Source organism: Bos mutus, chromosome 24, assembly GCF_027580195.1.
Source record: "Bos mutus isolate GX-2022 chromosome 24, NWIPB_WYAK_1.1, whole genome shotgun sequence".
Taxonomy (NCBI): domain Eukaryota; kingdom Metazoa; phylum Chordata; class Mammalia; order Artiodactyla; family Bovidae; genus Bos; species Bos mutus.
Genome location: NC_091640.1, coordinates 33,188,827 through 33,213,644, shown reverse-complemented (window position 1 = coordinate 33,213,644; position 24,818 = coordinate 33,188,827). Strand labels below are relative to the sequence as shown.

At 47.5% G+C, this 24,818-nt stretch overlaps 2 protein-coding genes and 1 long non-coding RNA gene across 3 annotated transcripts in view; 1 reads left to right on the top strand and 2 right to left on the bottom strand.

Annotated features, from left to right (window-relative positions):
* The first annotated feature begins 1,950 nt into the window (after window positions 1-1,950).
* RMC1 (regulator of MON1-CCZ1) lies at window positions 1,951-23,895 on the top strand. The gene is made up of 20 exons (XM_070361938.1): window positions 1,951-2,185; window positions 2,822-2,898; window positions 5,379-5,463; window positions 6,699-6,755; window positions 8,110-8,196; window positions 12,592-12,732; window positions 13,031-13,134; window positions 15,077-15,166; window positions 15,257-15,362; window positions 16,067-16,178; window positions 18,040-18,084; window positions 18,331-18,384; window positions 19,022-19,150; window positions 19,621-19,727; window positions 21,455-21,574; window positions 22,063-22,140; window positions 22,346-22,450; window positions 22,680-22,748; window positions 22,832-23,057; window positions 23,792-23,895. Exons 1-20 carry the CDS (start codon window positions 2,084-2,086, stop codon window positions 23,869-23,871), a joined length of 1,974 nt encoding a protein of 657 aa, XP_070218039.1. The 5' UTR covers window positions 1,951-2,083; the 3' UTR covers window positions 23,872-23,895.
* LOC138985442 (uncharacterized) lies at window positions 6,212-15,189 on the bottom strand. Its single transcript, XR_011462505.1, has 3 exons — window positions 15,057-15,189; window positions 7,850-7,946; window positions 6,212-6,342 (listed from the first exon to the last, which is right to left on the bottom strand). It is a non-coding gene; the product is annotated as an uncharacterized lncRNA (long non-coding RNA).
* NPC1 (NPC intracellular cholesterol transporter 1) overlaps window positions 23,656-24,818 on the bottom strand; it is a 46,152-nt gene continuing 44,989 nt past the window's right edge. The window contains exon 25 of the mRNA XM_005898875.2: window positions 23,656-24,470. Within this exon, the coding sequence (XP_005898937.2) occupies window positions 24,388-24,470 (83 nt within the window). The 3' untranslated portion in view covers window positions 23,656-24,387. The remainder of the gene's footprint in view (window positions 24,471-24,818) is intronic.

Genomic DNA, 24,818 nt, shown 5'->3' with positions numbered 1-24,818 from the left:
AGATCTTTGTTTTCTGAATGTTGAGCTTTAAGCCAGCTTTTTCACTCTCCTCTTTCACTTTCATCAAGAGGCTTTTTGGTTCCTCTTCACTTTCTGCCATAAGGGTGGTGTCATCTGCATATCTGAGGTTATTGATATTTCTCCCGGCAATCTTGATTCCAGCTTGTGCTTCCTCCAGCCCAGCATTTCTCATGATGTACTCTGCATGTAAGTTAAATAAGCAGGGTGACAATATATAGCCTTGATGTACTCCTTTCCCTGTTTGGAACCAGTCTTCTGTTCCATGTCCAGTTCTAACTGTTGCTTCCTCACCTGCATACAGGTTTCTCAAGGGGCAGGACAGGTGGTCTGGTATTCCCATCTCTTTAAGAATTTTCCACAGTTTGTTGTGATCCACACAGTCAAAGGCTTTAGCATAGTCAATATGTTTTTCTTGCTTTTTTGATGATCCAACAGCTGTTGGCAATTTGATCTCTGGTTCCTTCACAAATCGTCACAAACATAGTGACGTGGAGGACTCTGGGGATGCTGATGACAGCTGTTTGGTGATTGATGGGGCAGCATCTGAAAAACAGGAAATATGCATGAGATACTATTATCTGGGTATTTCAGAGAAGAGCAACAGCAGGGAGAGAAGGGAGGGGTCTGTCTCAGGAAGGGTCATAGGGTGACAACCTGGAACATCTGCAGGGCTCTCTTTAGCTGACCTCTCAGCAGCCTTCGTCAAAGCAGACCACACCTGCTTCCCCAGTCTCTTCACTCAGCTCCACAGAGAACCTCTCCTGGTTTTCTATTTCTCTGGCAGGCTCTGCTTGTCCTCTGGGATTCCTGCTCCTGGCCTTGAAAGGCTGGTTGTGTGTGTTTTCCTTTATGCACCTGTCTTAGGTTATCCCACCCAATTCCATGGCTTCAAATATCATCTACATTCCAATAACTCCCAATTTCTGTCTCCAGTTTTGTCACTCTTCTGATGAGCTTCAGACCTATATGTGTGTTAGTAGCTCAGTCGTGTCAGACTCTGTGCAACCCTATGGACTGTAGCCTGCCAGGCTCGTCCATCCAAGGGATTCTCTAGGCAAGAATACTGGAGTGGGCTGTCATTTCCTTCTCCAGGGAATCTTAACCCCTCCAGGGATCGAACCTGGGTGTCCTGCATTGCAGGGCAGATTCTTTAACGTCTGAGCCACCAGGGATGCCCATATATCCATCTGTGTAACTATCATTTATCTTCGGATTCACGTGTCCAAAACCCAATTCTTGACCTTCCCTACTTCCCTGCCAAACGTCGCAAGCTACTTTGTATCTTAAGAGAATGGTGTCAAAATTTATCTGCTTGTTGAGAACGGACAACTAGGGGGTCATCTGTGCTTCTCCCTTCTTCCCTCCCATCTCTCTCTTCTATCCCTTGAATGAGGAGCTACCCCCTACTTACCCCATCCCCTTCAAGTATCAAAGCCATCAAGAGGCTTTCAGACCCGCAATCTAAACTAGTTTTCCCCGTTACACGCTCAGAGCATCCAGGCGCTGACCATGCTCTCCCTTAGTAAGAGGCTCTAGAAGGATGCACTTTCCTAAGACCAGGCGACAGCCCTGCCCCACACGAGCACGCAGCCCTGCGCAAGCTTCCTGTGACCAAGAGGGAGATAGGACCACCGACCGCCCGGAAAAGTGCGGCTGGGCGCCAGGGCGCCCAAGCCCGCCCACTGCACCAAACGAGTTTCTCTGTCAGGCCCTCCGCCCCTCCGCCCTCCAACCTCCGCCGGCTGGGCAGCCTTGGTGCTCCGCCCCCACCGCAAAGGGAGGAGCCTCCCGCAGAGAGCCCGGTTTGGTCTCCGGCCGGTGGGCCCCACCGCTACGAGGTGGGCGGTTAGTCGCCAGTTTAAGCGAGGAGATCTGCGGGTCACGTGCCAGAGGGTTGGGGGCGTGGCACCAGGAAGGGGCGTGGCACCAGGAAGCGGCCTGAGCGCCCGCGAGATCGCCGCCGCTGCCGCCGCCCGGCCAGACTCCTTACATCCGGTGTTGCTCGACCGGCTTCACGCTGGCGGCCGCCCCCGGGCCCCCCGCCGCCGCCGCGGCGCCCGCCATGGGCGAGGAGGACTACTACCTGGAACTGTGCGAGCGGCCGGTACACTTCGAGAAGGCGAACCCGGTCAACTGCGTCTTCTTCGACGAGGCCAACAAGCAGGTCCGGGCCGGCCCGAGCCCTTCTCCCCTGTGCGGCCCGGCGCGTCCTGCCAGCCGCCCCCGATGCCGCCGGGTGTTCCGCGCGCCGGGGCCGGGGGCCCGGGGATCAGGCCTAGGGCCGCCGCGCCAGTCCCGTCCTGTGAGAAATCCGAGTGACCGGGCTCTGCCGCGGCCAGGGCTTTCTCCCCCGAAGTGACAGCCGGGCGGACCCTGGCGCCCCTCGGCCGCTGCGGTCCGCTCGTGGCACGCCGGTGTTTCCCCGACGCCTTCTCGTCATCAGTTTCCCTTGCAGTCAAGGATTTAGGCGCTGAGATTTTCACTGTTCTCGGGAATTTTGTAAACCCGGGGCTGAGTAGCCGGGTGTGCGTAAGTGCATTCACGGGTTAGAGCTTGCAGCCTCCAGGACCGACCCCATCTCGCACGGCGGGCAGCGTGCCGAATGGTAGCTTGTTTTGGTCACTACTCTCTTGTTTCTTAAAATTCATGTGGACACCAAGCATCCGCAGTTTGCTAAGTGCCACGTTAGTTCAGCTGAACCCAGGGTGGGGCGTAGCAGAAATCATCCTCGCAGGTGGGTATAGATGTCTGGAGCCTTTCAGAGTTCAGCATGGTAAAACGTCGCTGCTTTTTCTCCCAGGTTTTTGCCGTTAGATCTGGTGGAGCCACTGGAGTGGTAGTGAAAGGCCCCGATGACAGGAATCCCATCTCATTTAGGTAATTATCATATTGACGTTTCCAGACTGTTTCAACATGTAAACAAAATGGTGTTTTTATTTGTTTCTCATTTAGAAGCTTGTTTTATATGTTGGGTGTGGGGCACATCCCTGCCTGTAGGAAGAGGGAAGCAGACACCTGCTATACAGTCTTGGTGGATATCCTTGGACTTCCTGTCAGAGTGAAGGTGTGCAGTCTTGTTGTTTTGGGATCCACATACTCTAGTTCGTGTCTCTTGAAATTAACCAGTCAGAGCGTCAGCGTTTGTATTTCCGGTTTCTTGGTGGAAGAGGGGCTTTATTTCCTCTTGACTCAGGGGCTTTCCAGAGCGTTTGGGAGATGGAGGAGATTCCTGGGTTAGTGTTTGCCATGTAATCATGTGTGTTAAAACCTCAGCTTCCAGTATACTTAAGGGGACTGGATGTCCCAGTATATCCCAATGGAACCGGTGTAACTATGGGTAGCAGCTCCTTTCACTTTCAGAATTATCTCAGTTTGGATGATAAACTATCTGATGACCTTAACTCTTGTGATTACAGAGGGGAAAGTACAGAGTTGATCCTCAGTTCAGTGGTGACTTTAAAAACATTTTACAGTTGGACTGTGTAACTAGGAAACAGTTTTTATTTTTAGGTTTTTATTTATTTGGCTGTGCCAGGTCTTGGTTGCAGCGTGTGGGTTCTTTTCCTTGTGGCATGTGGCATCTCGTTCCCTGACCAGGGATGGAACCTGGGCCCCCTGCATCGAGAACGCGGAGTTGTTAGTCACTGGACCACCAGGGAAGTCCCTAGAAAACAATTTTTGAAGTAGAAGATGAATCAGCCTCTTTTTCTTTGATCATCCTTTGTTGGGAAAACACTGCTTGCAGTGTGCTGGGCTCCAGGTGCGTGAAGGCTTTGAGTGAGCCTGGCCCCGTTTAGGGGTCGCAAAGAGTCAGACAGGACAGAGCCACTGAGCATGTGAGCGCAACCCCCTTTTGGAAGACCCATACATTGAGTGTTGGGAGGCAGGGAGTGGACGCCTAGTATTTCCTGTGATAGATATTGTAATCACCCTCTCTTCAGAATGCAGGCGCAGAGAAGAGATGGACATTTATCTTGGGACGGGCTGGGGAAGACCACTGCCTGGGAGGGGGAAGGCCTCAGAGAGGATCGAGGCCTGAAAGGGAGGCTTCTAGGTGGACAGGAGGCTTCTGGATGGAGAGAACATGAAGACAAGCAGTCTCCCTGTTGAGGGGGGATTCCCTGTCTGTGTGACTGAAGACGAGGTTTCACGCAGGGAAGGCGTGGGTGGTGGTGTGGCCACTGACAGCAGTCGGCTTGAACCCTCTATATTCTGCTGTGGATTTCAGGGTTCATCTCATTATGTTAGATTGTTTAAAAAAGGCGAAAAGATCAGTATTTGGGAAGAGTGCACTGGTGCAGCATTGAAGCTTGATTAGTTGCTGCGCTCTGAGCCGGTGCAGTGGAAACCTGCCTGAAGGCAGTGTAAACCAAAGACAGTGTTGACTGGCATCCAGTAGGCTCTCCGGGGTTGCTTAGGAAGGTCTGGGGTAAGACTCGCTGGTCGCTTGGGTGTGGAAAGTGGGGGTGAAGCCATGATGATCTAGCCCAGGGGGCTCAGGAAGACTTGAGCGGAGATACCAAGTTTACCCTCTTTGATTTTTTTGGCCACACTGAGCGGCTTGGGGGATCGGAGTTTGCTGACCAGGGATTGAACCCAGGCCCAGTAGTGAAAGTGCCGAGTCCTAGCCACTGGACCACCAGGAAATTCCCTACCCTGTTTTAAAAACGTCTTGTTACTTTTAATAGCTCTGTTATGGTCTAATTATTACTAGCTGCATATATTTGACATACACAGTTGATGAGTTTTGATACATGAAACCATCACCATAATCAGGACAGGGAGTGATACCTTTCCTTCGAGAGTTTCCCCAGTGATCCAGACCTTGGCTTCCTCTTGACCTCCATTTGAAGTGGTTGTGAGACGGAGGTGGAGGCGTCCTCGCGGCGCAGCCTGTGGGGTGCTGGATGCGAAAAAGTAGACTCCTTTTTCAAAAGTGCTGCTATATACTTCAATCAGAAATAAGTAAGTAAATATCTCACAGCTACCAGCATCTCAGGAGAAAAAAGGCGTTGCTGTGAAGGCAATGGAGAGAGAAGGCGGCAGTGTGTGGAGAAAGTTACTCTGGGGTCCAGACTCAGTGACATCTGAAACGAGGCTCAGGTGAAAGTGCAGTGTTTGCAACTCCTTAGTCACTTGTTACGGCAATTAGGTCAGTTTCTTCTGTCTCGTGTTGCCAGGTGGACTCTGCTGTTTGAAAAGAGGTCCTATAAGCTTCAGAAACATCATTATCATTTTAAACTAAGATTTGCTGCTTCTTGAATATTTAAGTTGTCTTTTTTTCTTCTCATAAAATGATAGAAGCTAGAATGCAGTCATGAACTGTACAACTCATCACCTGCTTTTTCTTCTTAAAGAATGGAGGACAAAGGAGAAGTGAAGTGCATCAAGTTTTCCTTGGAAAATAAGATATTGGCTGTTCAGAGGACCTCAAAGACCGTGGTAAGACATATCTTTATAGTACAAAGAAAAGGACGTTAGAAGTACATTTGGTGGGCTTCCCAGGTGGCGCTAGTGGTAAAGAATCTGCCTGCAATGCAGGAGACACCAGAGATCCCCTGGAGGAGGGCATGGCAACCCACTCCAGTATTCTTGCCTGGAGAATCCCATGGACAGAGGAGCCTGGCGGAATACAGTCCATAGGGTCGCAAAGAGTCAGACATTTGAGAGCAAAGAAAATAGACCAAAGAAAGATACACGGTAAATAATAAGAAATACGGAATAGGGAAATATAAAACCAGAAGTACATTTGGAAGAGAAAGAACTCCAGAATTCCAGTGTTAAAGGACCCATTTCTATTTTAATTTCATGGAAGCTGTAGTTCCATGCTGCATTGTATTGGAGTTTTTGGATTCTTGAAGATGAGAAAGACATTTAAATGGATAAATACTTAACAGCCTTAGTTTGTCATTTTTGACTTAAAATTTTTTTTTTTAAATGTACCTCTTTTTAATTTTTTCCTTTTTTTTGCTGCTCTGCGTGGCTTGCAGGAGCTTAGCTCCCCAACCAAGGACCATACTTGGGCCCCCTGCAATAAAAGTGAGGCATCCTAACCCCTGGAATTGGAGAGAATTCCCGTAAAGTTTTTTTAAAAGTTATTTGGAACATCAGGCATCTTTTGTTTTGATGGATAACTGGAACCATAGATTTTGCAAAGCATATTTTTGGCAACTTTGGGAGTTAGCCTTACCTCAGTAACTTCATATTTTCATTTATCTCATCTTTGAATGCTTGATTTAAGAGCAGATATTCAAATCTGGAGCAGCTTGTTGGCATTTTGGCTTTCGTCAGTATTCACCATCGCCATTTGTAGAGAAAAAGCTGTTGAGAAAGGCAAATCCTGTTTCTTTCTGTCAGTATTAACTGCTAAAATTTTTGGAAAGCCTCTTGTAAAATATAGCAACCCATTTCTCTGAAGTCAGTCATTTGAGGAATGCATTTTCAAAATCAGTTTCTGAACCCTAACAATATTTGGATTAACTCATTTTAAAAATTGGAATTGTCAACCTGCTGCTGATAACGGGGCAGTTTGTCCAGATCGGTTGTTTTATTTTTCCTGTCTTTGGGGTTTTGTCTGTTTTTTTTTTTCTGACCACTTTTTAAATTTGTCTTTTTCCACTTGTCTCTTTGTACTTGAAGATCCACACTTCTCCTCTTGTGTGCTTCTTTCCTTTCAGGACTTTTCTAATTTTATCCCGGATAGTTCTCAGCTGGAGTACACTCAGGAGTGCAAGGTATGGGCCGATGGGGTGATTCTGTCTGAGCTGGTGGGCGTAAACTCCAAGGCCAGAGGCACAGGGTAGCCGGGTGACTGAGAGCACAGATGTGGAATTAGATTGTGCTTGGACCCTGGGATCTGCCTCACGTTGGCTTTGACTTCGGACACCCTTTAAATTTTTTAAAGTGCATTTCTTCAGCTGTAAGACGGAGCTGGCAGGATTAAATGGATGGACGATGTTAAACACCAAGCCCCTTCAGCCCTTGGTGGCTGTTGTCTTCCTGTGGCCCCTGCCCTTCTCCGCTGGGTCAGACCTTGGATTCCCTTCATAGCAGCCTCTTCGGAGGTTTTCGGAAAAGGAGTTCTTTCCCTCTGTTTCCTGATGTTATTGTCTGGACTTGCGTTCCTCGTGTCCTTCCTCTTCCGTCCCTCCCGTCAGTGGAGATTCTAATCCATTTTAATCAGATTTGCTGGGCGTGATGAGCTAGAGGGGGCTCAGCTTAGAGAGCATCTTGGCACCTAGGAAACCCAGCAGAAGCTGCTGGTGAAGTGGTTTGTCTTTGCACATCTTTGTAATGGTTTTGCTACTTGGGGATCCACCTGGGTTCCTGATTTCCCAGGTGGCTCAGAGGTAAAGAACCTGCCTGCAAAGCAGGAGATGCAGGTTTGACCCCTGCGTCGAGAAGATCCCCTGGAGGGGGAAAGGGCAACCCACTCCAGTATTCTTGCCTGGAGAATCCCATGAGCAGAGGAGTCTGGCAGTCCATGGGGTCACAAAGAGTCGGACACGACTGAGTGACTAGTACTTCTGGTGGGTTCTCAGCAAAGAGGGGCCCATCTGCAGACACCTTAGCCCCTGGCAGACTCCGTTGCTCTGTGCAGCAGAGCCTGGTCCTAGCCTGGCTGCCCTGAGGCTCCCAGCGTGGCTCTTCACTAGGTGACTCAGGGCAGGGCTCAGGATCTTCAACCCCACTTTGGGTAACTGCCACAGAAAATCTTTAGGCCTTTAGACCTTTATACCACTAGCTTTTATGATGTGTTTGACTCAGCATATCAGCTGTCTTTTGATTTCTAAAGGTAGAGGTTGGTATCAGAGTGCTGGGCACTTACCTTCCTGCCAAACTCAGTTCCTCCCCCATCCTATTGACAAGAAGGACTTCACATTCAGGTGCTTCAGTGAGGTGTTTCAGGTGGATATCTGGGAACACTGTATTTAACAGAAAATATGATTTGTTCATAAGTAATCAAATCTTGGTAACTTTTATCAAAAAGCGATATAAACAGCAAGGTACTTTAAACTTTTGAAAAAAATTACAGATTCTTTTTTTTTATTATTAATTAAAAAAAAATCTTTCTGCAATTCTTTTCAGACCAAAAATGCCAACATACTAGGATTCTGCTGGACTAGTTCTACTGAAATTGTCTTCATCACAGATCAAGGAATCGAATTTTACCAGGTATTATATTTATTACTTGGGCTTTCTTGGTGGCTCAGTGGTAAAGAATCAGCCTGCCAATATAGGAGACACAGGTTCAATCTCTGGGTCGGGAAGATCCCCAGGAGAAGGAAATGGCAACCCACTCCAGTATTCTTGCCTGGAAAATCCCATGGACAGAGGAGCCTGGTGGGCTGCAGTCCACAGGGTGACAAAAAAGTCAGATAGGACTTAGCAAACAACCAGGAACAGACGTTTATTACTTACTTGTTCTGGAGCAAGGCTTGTGATCATGTTTTGGCAGCTTTTTGAATTCACTTGGGTTTTTTTTTTCTTTCTAATTATGAGTAATATATATTTTTTTGTAAAACATTCAGATGTTACCTTTACTTTATATGGAAGGTAAAAAGTCCCCCATAATCCCTGGAAGTAACCATTATGAACTAATTTGGTGCCTGCTCCTCCACTTGGTTCCTACACTTAGAAATATGGTTATATTGTATAAACTTTGGGGACTGGCACCTTTTTATTTTTGCATAGGGATATTTCTTAGATATCCTACCATATCTTATTCTGACTGGTATTCAGGTGTGTAGATGTGCTACAGTTTTACCAATTCTTGTTCATGAACATCTTTGTCTCCTAGTTATTACAAACAACTCTGTAGTGAGTTCAAGCAGTGAATGAACTTGTAAACGTTGCTTTATATTCTTAGATGACACAATTCTTGGAAGGGCAATTGTAATCTAAGTATCAATAACTAAAAAGCTGAACAGGACTTCCCTGGTGGTGCAGTAATTAAGACTCCTCGCTTCCAGCGGGTGGTATGTGTGGGGTGGGACTGTTGAAGGTTCTGTCCCTGATCAGGTAACTGCGATCCCACATGCCAGCAACAAGGCCAAAAAATAAATTGGGAGTAAGAACTAAATTAAGAATAAAAAGTTAAAACCTGAACAGATACTGTTAAATTTCTTCCAGAAGTTGCATTCTCACTAGCAATACAGGAATCTCCATTTTCCACACCATTAGCAGAGCAAGATATGATAAATCTGTAGACTTTTGCCAATCTTGAGAGGTGGAAAGCCATTTTAATTTGCGTGTTTCATTAGGAGGGTGCTAAGCATCTTTTGTGTATTGTACATTTGTGTTTCCTGTTTTATGAATTGCCTTTTTATCTTAAAAAGAATATTAAAAAAATTTTTTTAATATTGTTATTTTATTTATTTTTATTTTTTGGCTGTGCCATGTGGGATTTTAGTTCCCCTACTAAGAATTGAACCCTTGCCCCTGGCATTGGAAGCTTTAACTACTGGGCCGCCAGGGATGTCCCAGATTTTAACTGTGATTAAAAGCACATAACATGAAATCTACCATCTTAACCATTAAGTGTATAATTCATGAGCGTTAAGTATTTTCACGTTGTAGTGAAAACGAGCTCCAGAACTTTGATCTTGTAAAACTGAAACTCAGTACCTATTGAAAACAACTCCCCGTTTCCCCTTTCCCAGCCCGTGGTAACCACAGGTTTCCTTTCTGCTTCTATGAATTTGTCTGCTTTAAGGTCCTCTACCTCCTATAAGTGGAATCGTACAGTGTTTGTCTTTTTCTGACCGTCCTGTCTCACTTAGCATTGTGTCCTCAAGGTTCATCCATGTTACAGCATGCGTCAGAATTCCCTTCCTTTGCAAGCCTGAAAAATATTCAGTTGAATACATACACCACATTCTGTTTGTCCATTTATCTACCAACAGACACTGGCATTGCTTCCATTTTTTGGTTATTGTGAATGATGCTGCTATTAACACAAGTGTGTGAGTATCTCTTTGAGACCCTGCTTTCAGGTCTTTTGGGTATATAACCCCCAAGTGGGATTGTTGGATCACATAATAATTCTGTTTTTAATTTTTGAGGCATTTCCGCAGAGCAGTTATGCCATTTTACATTCCCGGCGACAGTGCACGGGGGTTCCGGTTTCTCCATCTTACCACTAACACTTGTTGTTTTCTATTTTATCCATAGCAGTCATCCTGCTGGGTGTCAGATGGTATCTCATTGTGGTTTTGATTTGCATTTCTCTGATTGGTGATGGTGTACACCTTGTTCACGGCTTGTTGGCCTTTTGTTCGTGCTCTGGATGAGGTCTATTCCTCTTTTTAAAAAAATAATATTTATCTTTGGCAGTGCTGGGTTTTTGTTGCTGCTCAAGGGCTTTCTCTAATTGCAGCAAGCGGGGGCTACTCTTCGTTGCGGTGCTTGCACTTTACATTGGAGTAGCTTCTCGTGGCGGAGAAGGCGATGGCACCCCACTCCAGTACTCTTGCCTGGAAAATCCCATGGGCGGAGGAGCCTGGTGGGCTGCAGTCCATGGGGTCGTGAAGAGTCGGACACGACTGAGCAACTTCACTTTCACTTTTCATTTTCATGCATTGGAGAAGGAAATGGCAACCCACTCCAGTGTTCCTGCCTGGAGAATCCCAGGGACGGGGGAGCCTTGTGGGCTGCCGTCTATGGGGTCGCACAGAGTCGGACATGACTGAAGTGACTTCGCAGCAGTAGCAGCAGCAGCTTCTCGTGGAACACAGGCTCTAGGGCAAGCACGCCTCAATAGTTGTAGCATGTGGGCTTAGTTGCTCCGCAACTCGTGGAATCTTCCCGGACTGGGGATTGAATCCCTGTCCCCTGCATTGGCAGGCAGATTCTTAGCCACTGTGCCACCGGGGAAGTCCCCTCTGTTTTTAAATTGGGTTATTTTCTTTTTGTCAAGTCATAGGAAGTGTTTGTATAGTTTGAATATTAACCCTTTATCAGATAGATAATTTGCAAATACTTTCTCGTGTTCTGTAGGTTGCCTTTTCACTCTTTTGTTTACATTGGACTTTATCTTTCAATAACTAACTTACTGACGTAGTAATGCATCTTATGTTACCGGAACATAATTGATCAGAGTGTTTCAATATTAACTTACATAACGAATTGCTGGCCACAGGCCTTAGTTTCTGCAAAAAGCCCCTGGTCAATAATGTATTAATCTGTTCCAGCTGCCTGATCTATTGAGAAAGCTCCTGAAATCTCTTAAGTGGAGCCAGTGTGGAGAGGGTTAGAATTCTTTCAGGTGTTAAGTTTGTTGCCCCAGCGAAACCAGTGTAATTTAATTTAGAATATACAAATGGAAAAAAAAAAAAACACACACAAATGGAGGAGGCACACCCGTGTGACACAGGATGCTGTGGACGCCGTGGTACTCTGCTGGAGGTCTGTTATCAGAACCTCAGTGACTGGCAGAAAGGAAAGCTACCTGAATCCCATATGCACAGAAATAGAATTTTGTGCCTGTGACTAGCAAGGAAAGGATTGTGGCTTTACAGAAGGGTTCCTGGGGCAGTCGTTTAAAAGTATATCTTTCTGTAGATATAGAAAGAGTGTACATTCAACACTCTATACAGAAAGTATATCTTTCTGTAGATAGTAGAAGAGTGTACATTCAGGTTATCTAGGTTCAGGTCATCTAGGTGGTTTTAAGATCTTCAAGAAATAAGTTAGAAAGAAAGAGGACTCTGACACATCTTTATTTTATTATCCCTGGATCATCAAGAAACCCATGCCCCCAGGGCTGACTTCCAAGTCAGTTCTTCAGGGCAGTGTTCTGGGAGCATTAACATCATCTTTGGGCTCCATTCAGCACTCCTTAATGTATCAGGAGATTCTGAGTATATTTTAAATGTGCCGTTATTATAAGACAGTTACTCGGTTTGCACATGGAGTCTCATGAACATGTCTGTTAGAAGAAGGATACCCCCTTACCCCCAGCCTCAGACTGAGCGGGAGACCAGGAGGAAGGCTGATTCTGCAGGCAGGGCAGTGGCTGATCTGGTGCATGTGGCTCCAGGGCGTCGGTTTATTTTGCTGGATCCATGACAAGCAAGGATGCTGCTGCTCCCCACCCTTGGGAGGATGGTGCCTGGGAATGTGGGAATGTGGGGGCTTGGGCGGTCCTGGAGTGAGGTGGGCTGCCTGGGTTGTCACGGGTTCCTTTGCCCCTTGGAGCCTTATTTTTTCCCCTCAAATCAGCCTAATGATGCCCAGCCCTTGGAGACATGGAAAGAATAAATGAGCTAAGATTTGGAAGTGTTAATAAGCACAAGGCTGGAAGAATGGTAGCTGTAATAAATAAAAATGATTTTTTTCCTACTTAACTACAAACTGTTGCTTTTTATGATTTTCTTTGTGTACTATGTCAGTTTTGAGGTATTTTCTTTTTTATTATTTTGGCCGTACCTTGAGGCATGCAGGATCCTGACCAGGGATCAAACCCGCGTTCCCTGCAGCAGAAGCACAGAATTCTAACCACTGGACCACCAGGGAATTTCCCATTTGCTGTTTTCAAATAAAGCTTCTGTTTCTTGAACTTTGTGTCAGGTGTTACCAGAGAAGCGGAATCTGAAGCTCCTGAAGAGCCAGAACATCAACGTGAACTGGTACATGTACTGTCCCGAGGGCTCCGTGATTCTGCTGTCCACCACAGTGCTTGGAAATGTGCTGCAGCCCTTCTACTTCCGGGTAAGGGTCGGCCTCCCTTTAAAAAAGTCCTCTGACCTTGTTCCTCCAGCAGCCTAACTGATCCTCTAACTTCAAAGGGGCAAGTTCCTCCAACAAGAGCCTCACCCCTTCTGACCACTAGAGGGCACCCCATACCATCCCATCTCCATCAAGAATGCATCCTAAGGCCAGGCCCCTGGAACCCTGAAAAGGAGGGGAAGACTCAGTGCATGTGTATCCTCGGTGCTTGATGTGGGCAGTGCTGGAACATCAGAAGGCTTAATAAGCTTCTGCAAAAACTTTTTTCTCCCCCAAACAGGCTGGCACCATGTCGAAGCTGCCCAAGTTTGAGATTGAATTACCAGCTGCCCCAAAGTCAACTAAACTGAGCCTCTCGGAGAGAGATATTGCCATGGCGACAATGTATGTCTGTCCTTTGGGAGAATTCCTCCTCATAATTGTTTTCAGTGCTGTCATGATAGGAGGTTGTAAGCACACCAGGGCTGCCCTGGCTCCTGTAGCCTCAGAACACACGAGAAGGACCCCCCTTCTCCACTTCGGGTCTTATGAATGTAGAAAGCTCCTCATCTTCCGGACATTTTTTTCTGATTTTATTGACTTTGTGATCTTAGAGAAGTTTTTTTTCACCACATTAGTCTGATAAAATGAGACCACTGAGCCAATTTATTTCTCAGTTTCAGAAATTTTTTTTAGTTCTGAGTTGAAGCTTATCAAAGTTTTTTTTAGATAAAATATATCATACTTGTTCTAAAGAAAAACATAGTTTACATTTTTTATCTAACAGATGTAGCCCTAAATTATTTGTGTAGGAAGGTTTATTTTCATTTGGAAATGTAGATAGCTCAATTTAAAAACTTTATTATGAAAATATCAAACACAAAAATAAAACTGATTCAGAGAATCTCCTATATACCCAAATTCAACAACTATCAACACTTTGCTTCTAAATTACTTCTGATTCTTCTGTGGCCTAAAACTGGTTTCCAAATGGTAAAATATTTTTAGCACTTCAGTTCAGTTTAGTTCAGTCACTCAGTCGTGTCTGACTCTTTGCGACCCCATGAATTGCAGCACACCAGGCCTCCGTGTCCATCACCATCTCCCAGAGTTCACTCAAACTCACATCCATCGAGTCGGTGGTGCCATCCAGCCATCTCATCCTCTATCGTCCCCTTTTCCTCCTGCCCCCAATCCCTCCCAGCATCAGTTTAGCACTTAGAATGCTTTTTTTTTTTAAAGAAATCTGAGGCATGATGGTGTAGAAAAAGATAAAATGAGAAGTCTTTGCAAAAGGAGACCCTTCCCTCTGTCTCTTTCTTATCCCTGAGGCAGGACCCAGCACAGTGTGAACTCCTGGAACAAAAACCTGCCTACAGGAACTGGTCACAGCAGCACTTATCAGATGAGGCTTAAAAATGCAAAATGATTATCCTTTCCTATGATTAAGGAATGTATTCATTTTACAAAACTGGTAAATCAAAGAAAGTGAAAAGAAAAATGGACTTGGCATATTACTCTGGGCTTCCCAGGTGGCGCTAGTGGTAAAGAATCCCTCTGTCAATGCAGGAGACTCAGGTTCAACCCCTGGGTTGGAAGATCCCCTGGAGGAGGAAATGGCAACCCAGTCCACTATTCTTGCCTGGGAAATCCCATGGACAAAGGAAGCTGGTGGGCTACAGTCCATGGGGTCGCAAAGAGTTGGACATGAATGAGCACATGAGCACAGCATATCACTCAAGGACTATTAACAACCTGTATTTCTTTCCAGTAGTTTTGGACATGCTGCATAAGTTTGTAGGTTGTTTTTTTTTTTTAAATACTGTGATCAAGTTGTATTTAGTTTTGCATCCCCCTTTTTTCACTTAATATTAGATTTCTTTTTTTTTTTTTTTAAGATAATTGCAGTTTCTTTGTAAATGTTTCTGTTGGCTGCAGAATATCTCATGCAGAATATCTGATGGACTGGGTATCTTGCAATTCACTTACCTTATAACGGAGAAGGCAATGGCACCCCACTCCAGTACTCTTGCCTGGAAAATCCCATGGACAGAGAAGCCTGGTGGGCTGCAGTCCATGGGGTTGCTAAGAGTCGGACATGACTGAGCGACTTCACTTTCACTTTTTACTTTCATGCATTGGAGAAGGAAATGGCAACCCACTCCAGTATTCTTGCCAGGAGAATCCCAGGGACGGGGAAGCCTGGTGGGCTGCCTTCTATGGGGTCTCACAGAGTTGGACACGACTGAAGCAACTTAGCAGCAGCAGCATGGCCTTATAACTCAGCATTTAGAATGGAAGGATGTCAGATGACCAGCGTGACTTACGTCTCCTTGTTCTCTGATAGATACGGCCAGCTGTATGTTCTCTTCCTGAGGCATCATTCTCGGACCTCCAACAGCGCTGGAGCAGAGGTGGTCCTGTATCACCTACCACGGTACGCTAATGCTGTCTTCCCTTTTCTCCAGTTTTAAAATACGAACCACAGCTTGTTGGTCTATTTTGTGACCTTTCTCTTGTCTTACAGAGAAGGTGCCTGTAAAAAGATGCACATATTGAAGTTAAACCGGACAGGGAAGTTTGCCCTAAACGTGGTGGACAACCTGGTCGTGGTTCATCATCAGGACACAGAGGTATGAGTGTAGGGGCATGTCCTGCTCCAAGGAGCTGTGGAAATGGACAAAACATTCTGAAAAAGACTAGAAAAAATGCTCTTTATGCTCAAAGTTTTGCTCTTCCAGGTAGAAATGGGTTTGGTCTTGTAGATGGTTTAGGAAAACCGTACCAGTTGATTAGGGGAATTAAATACTGTTTCAGAAAATAACACACATGAGATCAAACTTGGGAATAGTCATTTGGTTGAGTCATCTAAGCCAGGAATTCCTGCGAACCACTGTGTTGCGTTAGCCCCTGAGCCTTGCACTTCCTTTGTGAGTGTAAATGATGGTGGTTTTGAGGCCATGTGGCTCCAGAGAAAGCACTAGAATGCCTGTCAGCTGGGTGTCTGGTGGGAGACAAGCCACTTCCCTCCTGGAGGCTGGTGACACCTGTGTTGTTAACTAATGAAGGTGTTGCAAGTTAAAGTGAAAAGGCTGTGTTCCCACCACTGGAGCCCTTCAGAGGCAGCAAGTCATAGATGTGGGGATCCATGTGAGAGCTGGCGGAGAGCTGTGATGTCGCAGCAGAGTCCTCCTCAGATAGGCACCAGCATACAGGGGTTGATCGCAGACACGAGGCTCCTTCAGCCGATCTGAACAGAAGACGTGAGGTCCCGAGAGGGCGGGTGGAGCTGCGGTCTGTTGGACTGATACCACGCGGTTGTCTTTCTGCCCGCCAGACGTCGGTGATATTTGATATCAGGCTGAGGGGGGAATTCGATGGCTCTGTCACTCTGCATCACCCGGTGCTCCCAGCTCGATCCATCCAGCCCTATCAGATCCCCGCAGCAGGTAAGGGGGTCGCCGTGTGTGGATGGAAGGGGGAGCAGGCCCAGGGCTTCCCACATCTGTTCACTTTTCCAGGGCTGGTTCTGTCTGTTTTTTCTAACATCACTACTGAATCTTGGGCTTCCCTGGTGGCTCAGATAATAAAGAATCTGCCTGCATCGCAGGAGGTGCGAGTTCAGTCTCTGGGTTGGGAAGATCCCCTGGAGAAGAAAATGGCAACCCACTCCAATATTCTTGCCTGGAGAGTTCCATGGACAGAGGAGCCCGGCGGGCGACAGTCTTTGGGGTCTCAGAGTCGGACATGACTGAGCGACTAACACTACTGAGTCTATAAGTTAAAGTTGTGTTCTCATGAAAAGCGTTTTGTAAGTGACGTGAATCTCCCTTTGAAGAAAACAGAATGATTCTTTTCTCTGAGTTTTACAATGGAGCATTGTGATTACCCACTGAAGCTCAAAGTTTTTAATGTTGAGTAAGATGCTGACGTTTCTGTTTGTCTCTGCTTGGTAACCCTGTGGTTAAATTTTGCTATTTATGGCTGTTATTTAACCTGGGATCACTTCTCTTTATCGTTCTTATGTTCTGTGTCACTATGATGACAAAGACTGTTGTCTTCCCTTGACTGGTGGTCATGGGAAGTGTTAAAGCTGTAGTTGTGAGGTTATTCTGAACCCATCCTCCGACCCGAAGAGGCGGCAGTGAGAAGTCAGAGGAGAGAGAAGGTCAGGATGTCAGAAAAGGGGAAAAGCCATTTCGTTCCTTTTGCTTTTACTCACTGTGACTGACTGCAGGGGAGAACTCAGACCATGTTCTTTTTCAAGGAGAGGGGAGTCTGGAGCAGGTTGGTTGTCGTTGCCATGTATAAACCAGAGTCAGAAGTGCACATGTGGAACTCTGGGAGGAGCGTTTTCTTAAAGGAACCCTTCTCAGATAGCTTTGGGTTGGCCTCACCCACTGACAGGACGTCCGAGTACCTGTCATGAGAAGAATCAGGTCAGGCTCTTGCTGATAGTTTAGCCAGAGCGCTGCTTCGTGCCTGCGCGCTGGGACTTGCAGGATCAGCCAGCTGAGCAGAGTTTGAGAACAAGCTACAGTTGACCCTTCAACAGTGAGGGTTAATCTGCATATAACTGATGGTCAGTCCTCCATACCCATCATCTGCACCTGAAGACTCGGCCACCCACAGGCCGTGCAGTCCTGTGGTTTCTACTGTTGAGAAATACCCCTGTGTAAGCGGGCCTGTGGAGTTCACCCCTGTCTTGAGGGTCGGCTGTAGTTCTCACATCTGATTAGGTCTCAGCCTTCAGTGTTCTTTCCAGCTTCTTTCTTTTCCCAGGGTAGTTGAAAGCACTTAGAGTAGATGGTGTCAGATGAATGGCTGGTGTCTGCGATGGCTTACTCAGCATGAAAGTAACTGCTGGTAATTGGGGCAAAAACAACTCTAAACATTCCAGCCTGGTCCTCTAATGGGGCGGGGCCAGGGAGCTGGGGTGGGTGGGGGTGGGAGGAGGAAGTCTGTACAAAGTTAACATCTTTTCTAACCAGCTGATTAAAACCTGTCTTCAATCTGAACTCACCCAGGTGACTTTTTCAGTTCTTTCTTGTGCATGTGTGTAAAAAAGCAAGACAGCGCCACGAAAGAAACTTCAACCCGCTTTCCGCTTCTTTCAAGACTTCTTCCTTTAAGACTTCTTCATGGATTGTTCTTGACTTCCCTCTTGGGACATGCCAACTCACTTTCTCCTTACTTAACTGCAGTCGAATGAACACGCACTGAAGCCTTTAGGAAGTATTAAGTGTCGTACTGGTAGCACTTTCTGGTTGGGTTACTTAGCCCTTACACACGTGCCTTCTCTGTTTGTAGGTCCGGCTCCTGTGACCAGCCAGTCCCCCGTCCCGTGTAAACTCTGTATCTTTTCCAAAGGCCTTGGCCGGGCCGGGGAGGGGAGCTGTCACCTCTCCTTACACAGGGGTCTAAGGGAGGTCCAAGCCTCCAAGTTGGGTGAATTACATTATGGAAAGCACCAGTGGGGTTTCTCTCTCATCGAGGGCTGGGCCTCCATGGGGGCCGCGGTGAGGGGTGGGGAGGATGCTCATGGGAGCTGGGTTGCCTCCTGTCCTCCTCTCCTGGAGTAGTGTTTCCTATAACGTGTGGATTCTTCATCGTGGATCGTCTTCCAGCCCGACATCATCATCAGCGCGAGTCAAGGTGGGTCTGGGGTGCGGGTGGGGGTGTCCTGTTAGAAAGACGAGCTTGTGGATGGTCTCCTGTCTGTCTCGAGGGTACCAGCTCGGTGCCGGCCCTGGGGAGAAAGGGCTGACTTGGACATTTCCAGTGAAGCCTTTAATTCTCTCCCAGAGTCCCACTGAGGACTGTGCCCACTGCCCAGCAGTGAGGGTGTTGGGAGGTTCGAGGACCGGGGGTGCCCAGGGCTGGGAGGATGGTGGGTTCCAGGGCTCCTTTGGGAGCTACCGGAATTGCCTTCGACTAACGAGTCAGAGCAGAAGAGGAGCCCAGGACCAGAGTCTGTGCCTGGGCTGCCACCTGCTCTCCCATCAGCGCTGAAGGGGAGGAGGTGCCTGTATTCAGTGGATGCTCCGCGAGTGTGCAGGGAGGGTTCCTCTGAGGAATCAGCCAACACGCAGAGGTCGTTGGCTGCAGTCCCACTCTGGTGTGGGTGTCCTGAGCGTCGCAGCCTGGGCTGTGTTGAGTGCATACATTGACTCAGCTCTGCAGCATCACCGCCCCCCATCCCTGACCCCGCCTGCCGGGAAGGTGGAGGGAAGCAGCTCTGGGGCCACTGCTCTGGTTTGCAGCCAGGGTTCAGCATGCCGTCTCTCCACAGGTTACCTCTGGAACCTCCAGGTGAAACTGCAGCCCATAGTGAACCTCTTGCCAGATAAAGGCAGGCTCATGGACTTCCTCCTGCAGAGGAAGGAGTGCAAGATGGTCATCCTGTCTGTGTGTTCACAGAGTAAGTAGGGGTGGTGGGCCTTCAGCCTCTCCGTCTGATTCCTGACACGGCCTGCATGCCCACCGCAAGATGGGCCACACTCTTCTGTCTGCAGCCTGTGGGCTCAGTGACAGGGGCATCATTTAACCCCCTGGAAAGGCTGCTTGGTATAAAAATGATTTGTCCCTGCAAGACATTTCTTGGGTAGGAGAGACTAAAAAACAGACCTAAACCTGGGCACACCCGAGGGTAGAGGCTGCCCTCTCCAGCTGGAGAAGAAACTTGTTTCTGAGTCCAAGTCACTCACGACGTTGTGTCTGTTAATACTCTGAGACTCTCCTGACGCCCTCTGTTAGTATCCGGCAAGGGCTGGTGACCCCCCTCAGGGCCCCCAGCCCCTAAACTGTGTCATGTCTCCTGGTGACCCTCGGAGACGAGTCCTTTCTCTCCTAGCGTGTCGGCTGACCACTGTGAACCTTGATTCCTTCCAGTGTTGACAGAGTCAGACAGAGCGACGTTGCCCGTGATAGCCACCGTCTTTGACAAACTCAACCAGGAGTATAAGAAGTACCTGGATGCCGAGCAGAATTACACGATGGTAAGTTGTATGTACACCTTACATACAAGGTGGGACGCTCCACCCCTCCCCACCCTGGGTATATTTTCAACGTAATTATAAGCAAGATTCTCATAGATTGATAACACTGAGGTTTGCCCTGTGCCAGAGAGCATGGTGGATATTTACAGGGAGCGTAAACTTAAGAGTCCCCGTGTCCCCTGAGCTTAGAGGCTGACTGTCACTTAATGGCTTCCTCTTCATCTGTTGTTTTTAATCTGTGTTTGGTCATACACATGTATAGATCCTTGGTCTACCTTTATGTAACAGATAAGAAAATCAGTCTCATTTTGCATTATTTTATGTCTTTCTGCCAAGCCAGAGTCTAGACTTTGGTAAATCAGTAATTAAATCATTTTGCCACATCTTCCTTTTAGGATGGAAAAGCTATAAAAATAAGACTTATCCTGTCATTCAGGCAAGCTCCTTTTAGGATCCTGATGATTCAGTGTCAGCACTGCGCTTTTCCTGGAGTGGGTTCAGGTGTTCTTTGGACTTCCCTGTGGTCTAGTGGTTAAGACTCCATGCTCCCAGCGCGTCCACTGCTAGGGGCACGGTCTGGGACCAGTTCCCCCGGTCTGGGGACTTAAGATCTTGCATGCCACTTGCGGCCAAAAAAAAACAAACAAACAAAATTGTCAAGTGTCTGTTGTGAAAGGTAGGCTTCTCAGGGTCTGCTATACTGTTTCATAAGTGTGTATTCTGAAGCTAGAAGGAAGTTCAGGACAAGTGGGATGAATTATTTGCCTTCAGGAACCTGAGTAGTCTGAAGGCTAAAAATGGCAGTGGTTTTAAACAATAACACCCCCCAGAACCCCTTCCCTTTAGCTTCTCAGGGATAACAGGGCTGAGGCGCAGCGTGCAGCTTTGTGTGGCCCTGTCCTCGCCACACGCCCTTCTGGAGTGGTCCTGTTCTTGCCGCTGGTGTTCTGGGCAGAGGGGGCAGCAGGTTTGATCTCAGAGGGCAGTCTCTGTGAGTCCCGATGCTGTGGTGCTCTGGTTTGTAAACCTGTGGGAGTCAAGAGCGCAGTCCACCAACACCACCACGGGAACATGTTGGGCTTCTGCAAATGGAGGTTCGCAGGTGCCCCCTCGCAGAGTCAGCATTACAAAGTGAGGTGAAGTCGCCGAGATCTCACAGGGCTTTCTTGCTCAGTGACATTTGGGGAGCCTTGTTTACCCTTTAAAAAGCTACTGAGGGAATTCTCTGGCGACCCAGTGGTTTAGAACTCTGTGTTCTCAGCACTGAGGGCCCGGGTTCAGTCCCTGGTTTAAGATCCCACAAGCCTTGCTGCTCAGCCAAAAAAAAAAAAAATTCTATTGATACTCATTGTAAGATATTTTTCACCCAGTGTAGGATCTGGGCTTTGTAAAACAAAGATGCAGTAGCCATTTTAATTAGACAACAAATGCCAGATGGTTTGCAATTAACAATATTAGGGAGTTATTTTAAGAGGTTAAAAAAAAATAATTCTGAATAAAACTAATGTCTTAGGCTTTTTAGCTCCATCTGTGAACACTGGTGTGTCCTCAGGATGGTCAGCTCTGCCCTGCCAAACACCCTCTCCAGCCGCACTGCAGTTTGTCCAAGTGCCGCCCTCTGCTCACGCCCAGGCTCACAGCATCTAGGAATTTGGTCTTTTGGGGCTGACTGCAAACATGCCGTTACCCAGAAGATGCCTGAGATCCTGTCTGTGGTTTGTGTGCAGGCCGTGGAGGCGGGGCAGAGCCGGAGTGGCCCGCTGCTCAGGAGGCCAGTGCGCACCCAGGCCGTGGTCGACCAGTCTGACATGTACACCCATGTTCTGTCAGTGTTCACGGAGAAGAAGGTAGGGGAGGCTGGCCAGCCCGCTTTGGGCTTAGGATTCCCAAGGCAGTGATCATACTTGAAGGGAATTTAGGAAAAAGAACCCAGAATGTGATTAGAGTAACCGAGCTATTCAAGTGAGGACTAAATGAATGCTCATCGTTTGGCCTCTAATACTCAAGCTTAAATATGATCACAGACCAGGGAGAGTCTGGAGGGTGGCTTAGCGGTAAAGAACCCGCCTGCCAGTGCAGGAGATGTAAGAGATGCGAGTTTGATCCCTGGGTCAGGAAGATCCCCTGGAGGAGGGCATGGCAACCCACTCCAGTATTCTTGGCTGGAGAATCCCATGGACAGAGGAGCCTGTGGACTACCGTCCATGGGGTCGCACAGAGTTGGACATGACTGAAGTGACCAAGTCCAACACAGCACAGCCAAGTGGAACCCCAGAAGCCAGAGGGCAGATGAACAAGGAGTCACATGTGTGTCTAACCATTCTTCTCTGTGCAGGAGACGCCGCACAAATTCGTGATCGCCGTGCTCATGGAGTACATCCGCTCCCTGAACCAGTTTCAGATCACAGTACAGGTACCTCTGTGGGCCCACGTTCCAGGGACAGGGAATCATTAGAGTAAAAGCAGCATCACTGTCTTAACTGAGGTGTCAGCTGAGGGTTGCGTTCCTGCACATAGACCCCTTCTCTTTGTGATGGGAGCTTCACTTAGAGCAGCTGTGGGCCTCGGCACACGGCGTCTCTGGTCTGTAGTTGAGTGGCACTGTCTGTCTGTCTCAGCATTACCTGCACGAGCTGGTCATCAGGACGCTCGTCCAGCACAGCCTCTTCTCCACGCTGCACCAGTTCCTGCAGTACCACGTCCTCAGCGACTCCAAGCCTCTGGTGAGTGCCGGCCAGTGGGACCTCCCTGGGGATCCAGTGGCTAAGACTCTGCGTTCCCAATGCAGGGGGCCCAGGTTCGATTCCTGGTGGGGTAACTAGACCCTGCTTACCACAAGTAAGAGTTGGCATGTTGTAACTTAAGACCTGGCATAGCCAAATAAAAACAAGTATAAAAAATACTTTGACCTTCCAACATACTGTGAATCCAGTCTGAACGTGTGTCTTTCAGGCTTGTCTGCTGCTTTCCCTAGAAAGTTTTTATCCTCCTGCCCACCAGCTGTCTCTGGATATGCTGAAGGTAACTGATACAGCCAAGTTTCAAACCACACAGAAGGCTGTTCCTACTGCTTGCACTGACCCAGCTTTCTACCTTATTTCCAGCGACTTTCCACAGCAAATGATGAAATAGTAGAAGTTCTCCTTTCCAAACACCAAGTTTTAGCTGCCTTAAGGTTCATCCGGGGCATTGGTGGCCATGATAACATCTCCGCGCGGAAGTTTCTAGATGCTGCAAAGCAGACTGAAGACCACATGCTTTTCTACACGATATTCCGGTTTTTTGAACAGCGAAACCAGCGTCTGCGAGGGAACCCTAGTTTCACACCAGGTGAGAATAGAGCTGCAAGAAAGCTGTGGGGCAGCCACATTCAGTACCAGGAGATCACTGGCGGCTGGGGTGGGGCGAGAAAGCTTTTGGTTTGGAGAACTCTTGGGCTAGTTCTTAAAGAACAAAATTTTGTACCAGCCCGCATAAGCCTTAGCCTGTTGACTGTAGTGAGAGTGGATTCAGGGTGCTGATGGAGTTGGGGTTCTGCTCTAGAACTTTCAGGGAGTGATGGGGTGGAGACAGTGTCATCTGGGCACAGCTGTGTGACATCTGGGCCTAGAATGGCCCTTTCTGAAGAATTAGGAACAAGACCGGAAATGGCTGCAGAGGGTTGTCAATGGCCTGAGGCTTGTTAATGTTTCATTTTTAGGCAGGATGCATTGGCCAATCACTCTAATCTCCAAAGTTATGAAATCTAAAGCACCCTTTTCCTCAGGATGGGGGAACCTGTGACTCCTTCAGGGCTTCCAGTGTTTACAGATCTCCCCGCTTTTCTACCGTCTCCCAGGGCAGACGGCGGGGTTGCTGGGGGCTGTCAAGGCACCATCCAGTCCTGTGATGGCATGAGCTGTGTGAACAGAAAGGATGACTCAGAAGCTTAGGAAAACAAAGTATTTTATGAGAGAAAAATAAGTTAAAACCCAGTATCCACATCTAGGAGCCGCAAAGTGTTCCCTTGTTTTCCTCCTTTTGTGCCTCGTTTTAACAGATGAAATCTGCATTTTCCTTTACAGGAGAACACTGTGAAGAACATGTCGCTTTTTTCAAACAAGTTTTCGGAGACCAAGCTCTAATGAGGCCTACGACGTTCTGAGGTCACTTGCTAGTTTTTTTTTTTATATATATATATATATATATATAAAAAATGTGTACAAAGTTAATTTATTGCGTTAATAAAGCTCTTTAAACTACAAAATGTTGTAATAAAGTATGTATCTACCACATCCTCAAATGTTACTAAAAATAAGGTGTAGAACTTGTGTGATGGCTTACTCCTGAAAAAGGAGAAACATTGCATTGATTGGCCTTTAGGAAGTGTCAGTGAGCGGACCGCAGGCTCCCTAGCGCCCCCTTCTGGCTGCCTGAGAACCAGGCCTCATTCCTGGGGAACGGAAAGGTGCCCCAGCGCCCTGGGGCTGCCTCCAGGTTCAGTAATGCTGCTTCCAGTCAGAGTCTGCATTCCTGAGTTTAAAAGCGCTACAGCCAAAGCGGCTGCTGTTAAGTAGCCTGACGCTTGCTCACGTCCAGGGTTCAACCGAGCCTCGACAACACGGTTGCTGTTGTAAACCAACCGACCCGCAGACACAGTCTCACTTCAGGGAGGGGGCAGCTAGAAGTTGAGGAGCTGTTCTCGTTCTGTACCTCTGTATCGCTGCTGCGTGGTCAAACTTTTGGCTTTATTTATTGACGGGCCTGTGAGGGATAAAATAACTTATGAATCATTTCTTGAGAAAAAGAGATGGTTTCTACTGTAACAGAACTTCCTGTTCTCCAGAGATTTAAGGGGGGGGGAACCCCTCATTTTCTCAATCACAAAGCTATAAATCCAGCAAATTAGTACTGTTCTGTCGACCACGGGTCATTTATAGACGCTGAAGTTGCCACAGAGATAAAATACACTCCTAAGGAGAACTCCAAATTTGAGACAAACCGCAGAGCAGCGTTCTTCTTTAAAAGTGAATGGAAATGAAGGCTACTCCAGGGCACCGCGGGCTGTGGCCAAACAGGTCCTTCTCAGCGGGGAGGAGCCCTGGGCCTCTG

Bases quoted from the DNA above. Each gene is read 5' to 3' on its own strand.
- RMC1 (XM_070361938.1), top strand. From the start codon at position 2,084: ATGGGCGAGGAGGACTACTACCTGGAACTGTGCGAGCGGCCGGTACAC. The intron at 18,385-19,021 runs GTGGGTCTGGGG...GTCTCTCCACAG, and splicing joins CATCATCAGCGCGAGTCAAG to GTTACCTCTGGAACCTCCAG. The intron at 21,575-22,062 runs GTAGGGGAGGCT...TTCTCTGTGCAG, and splicing joins CAGTGTTCACGGAGAAGAAG to GAGACGCCGCACAAATTCGT.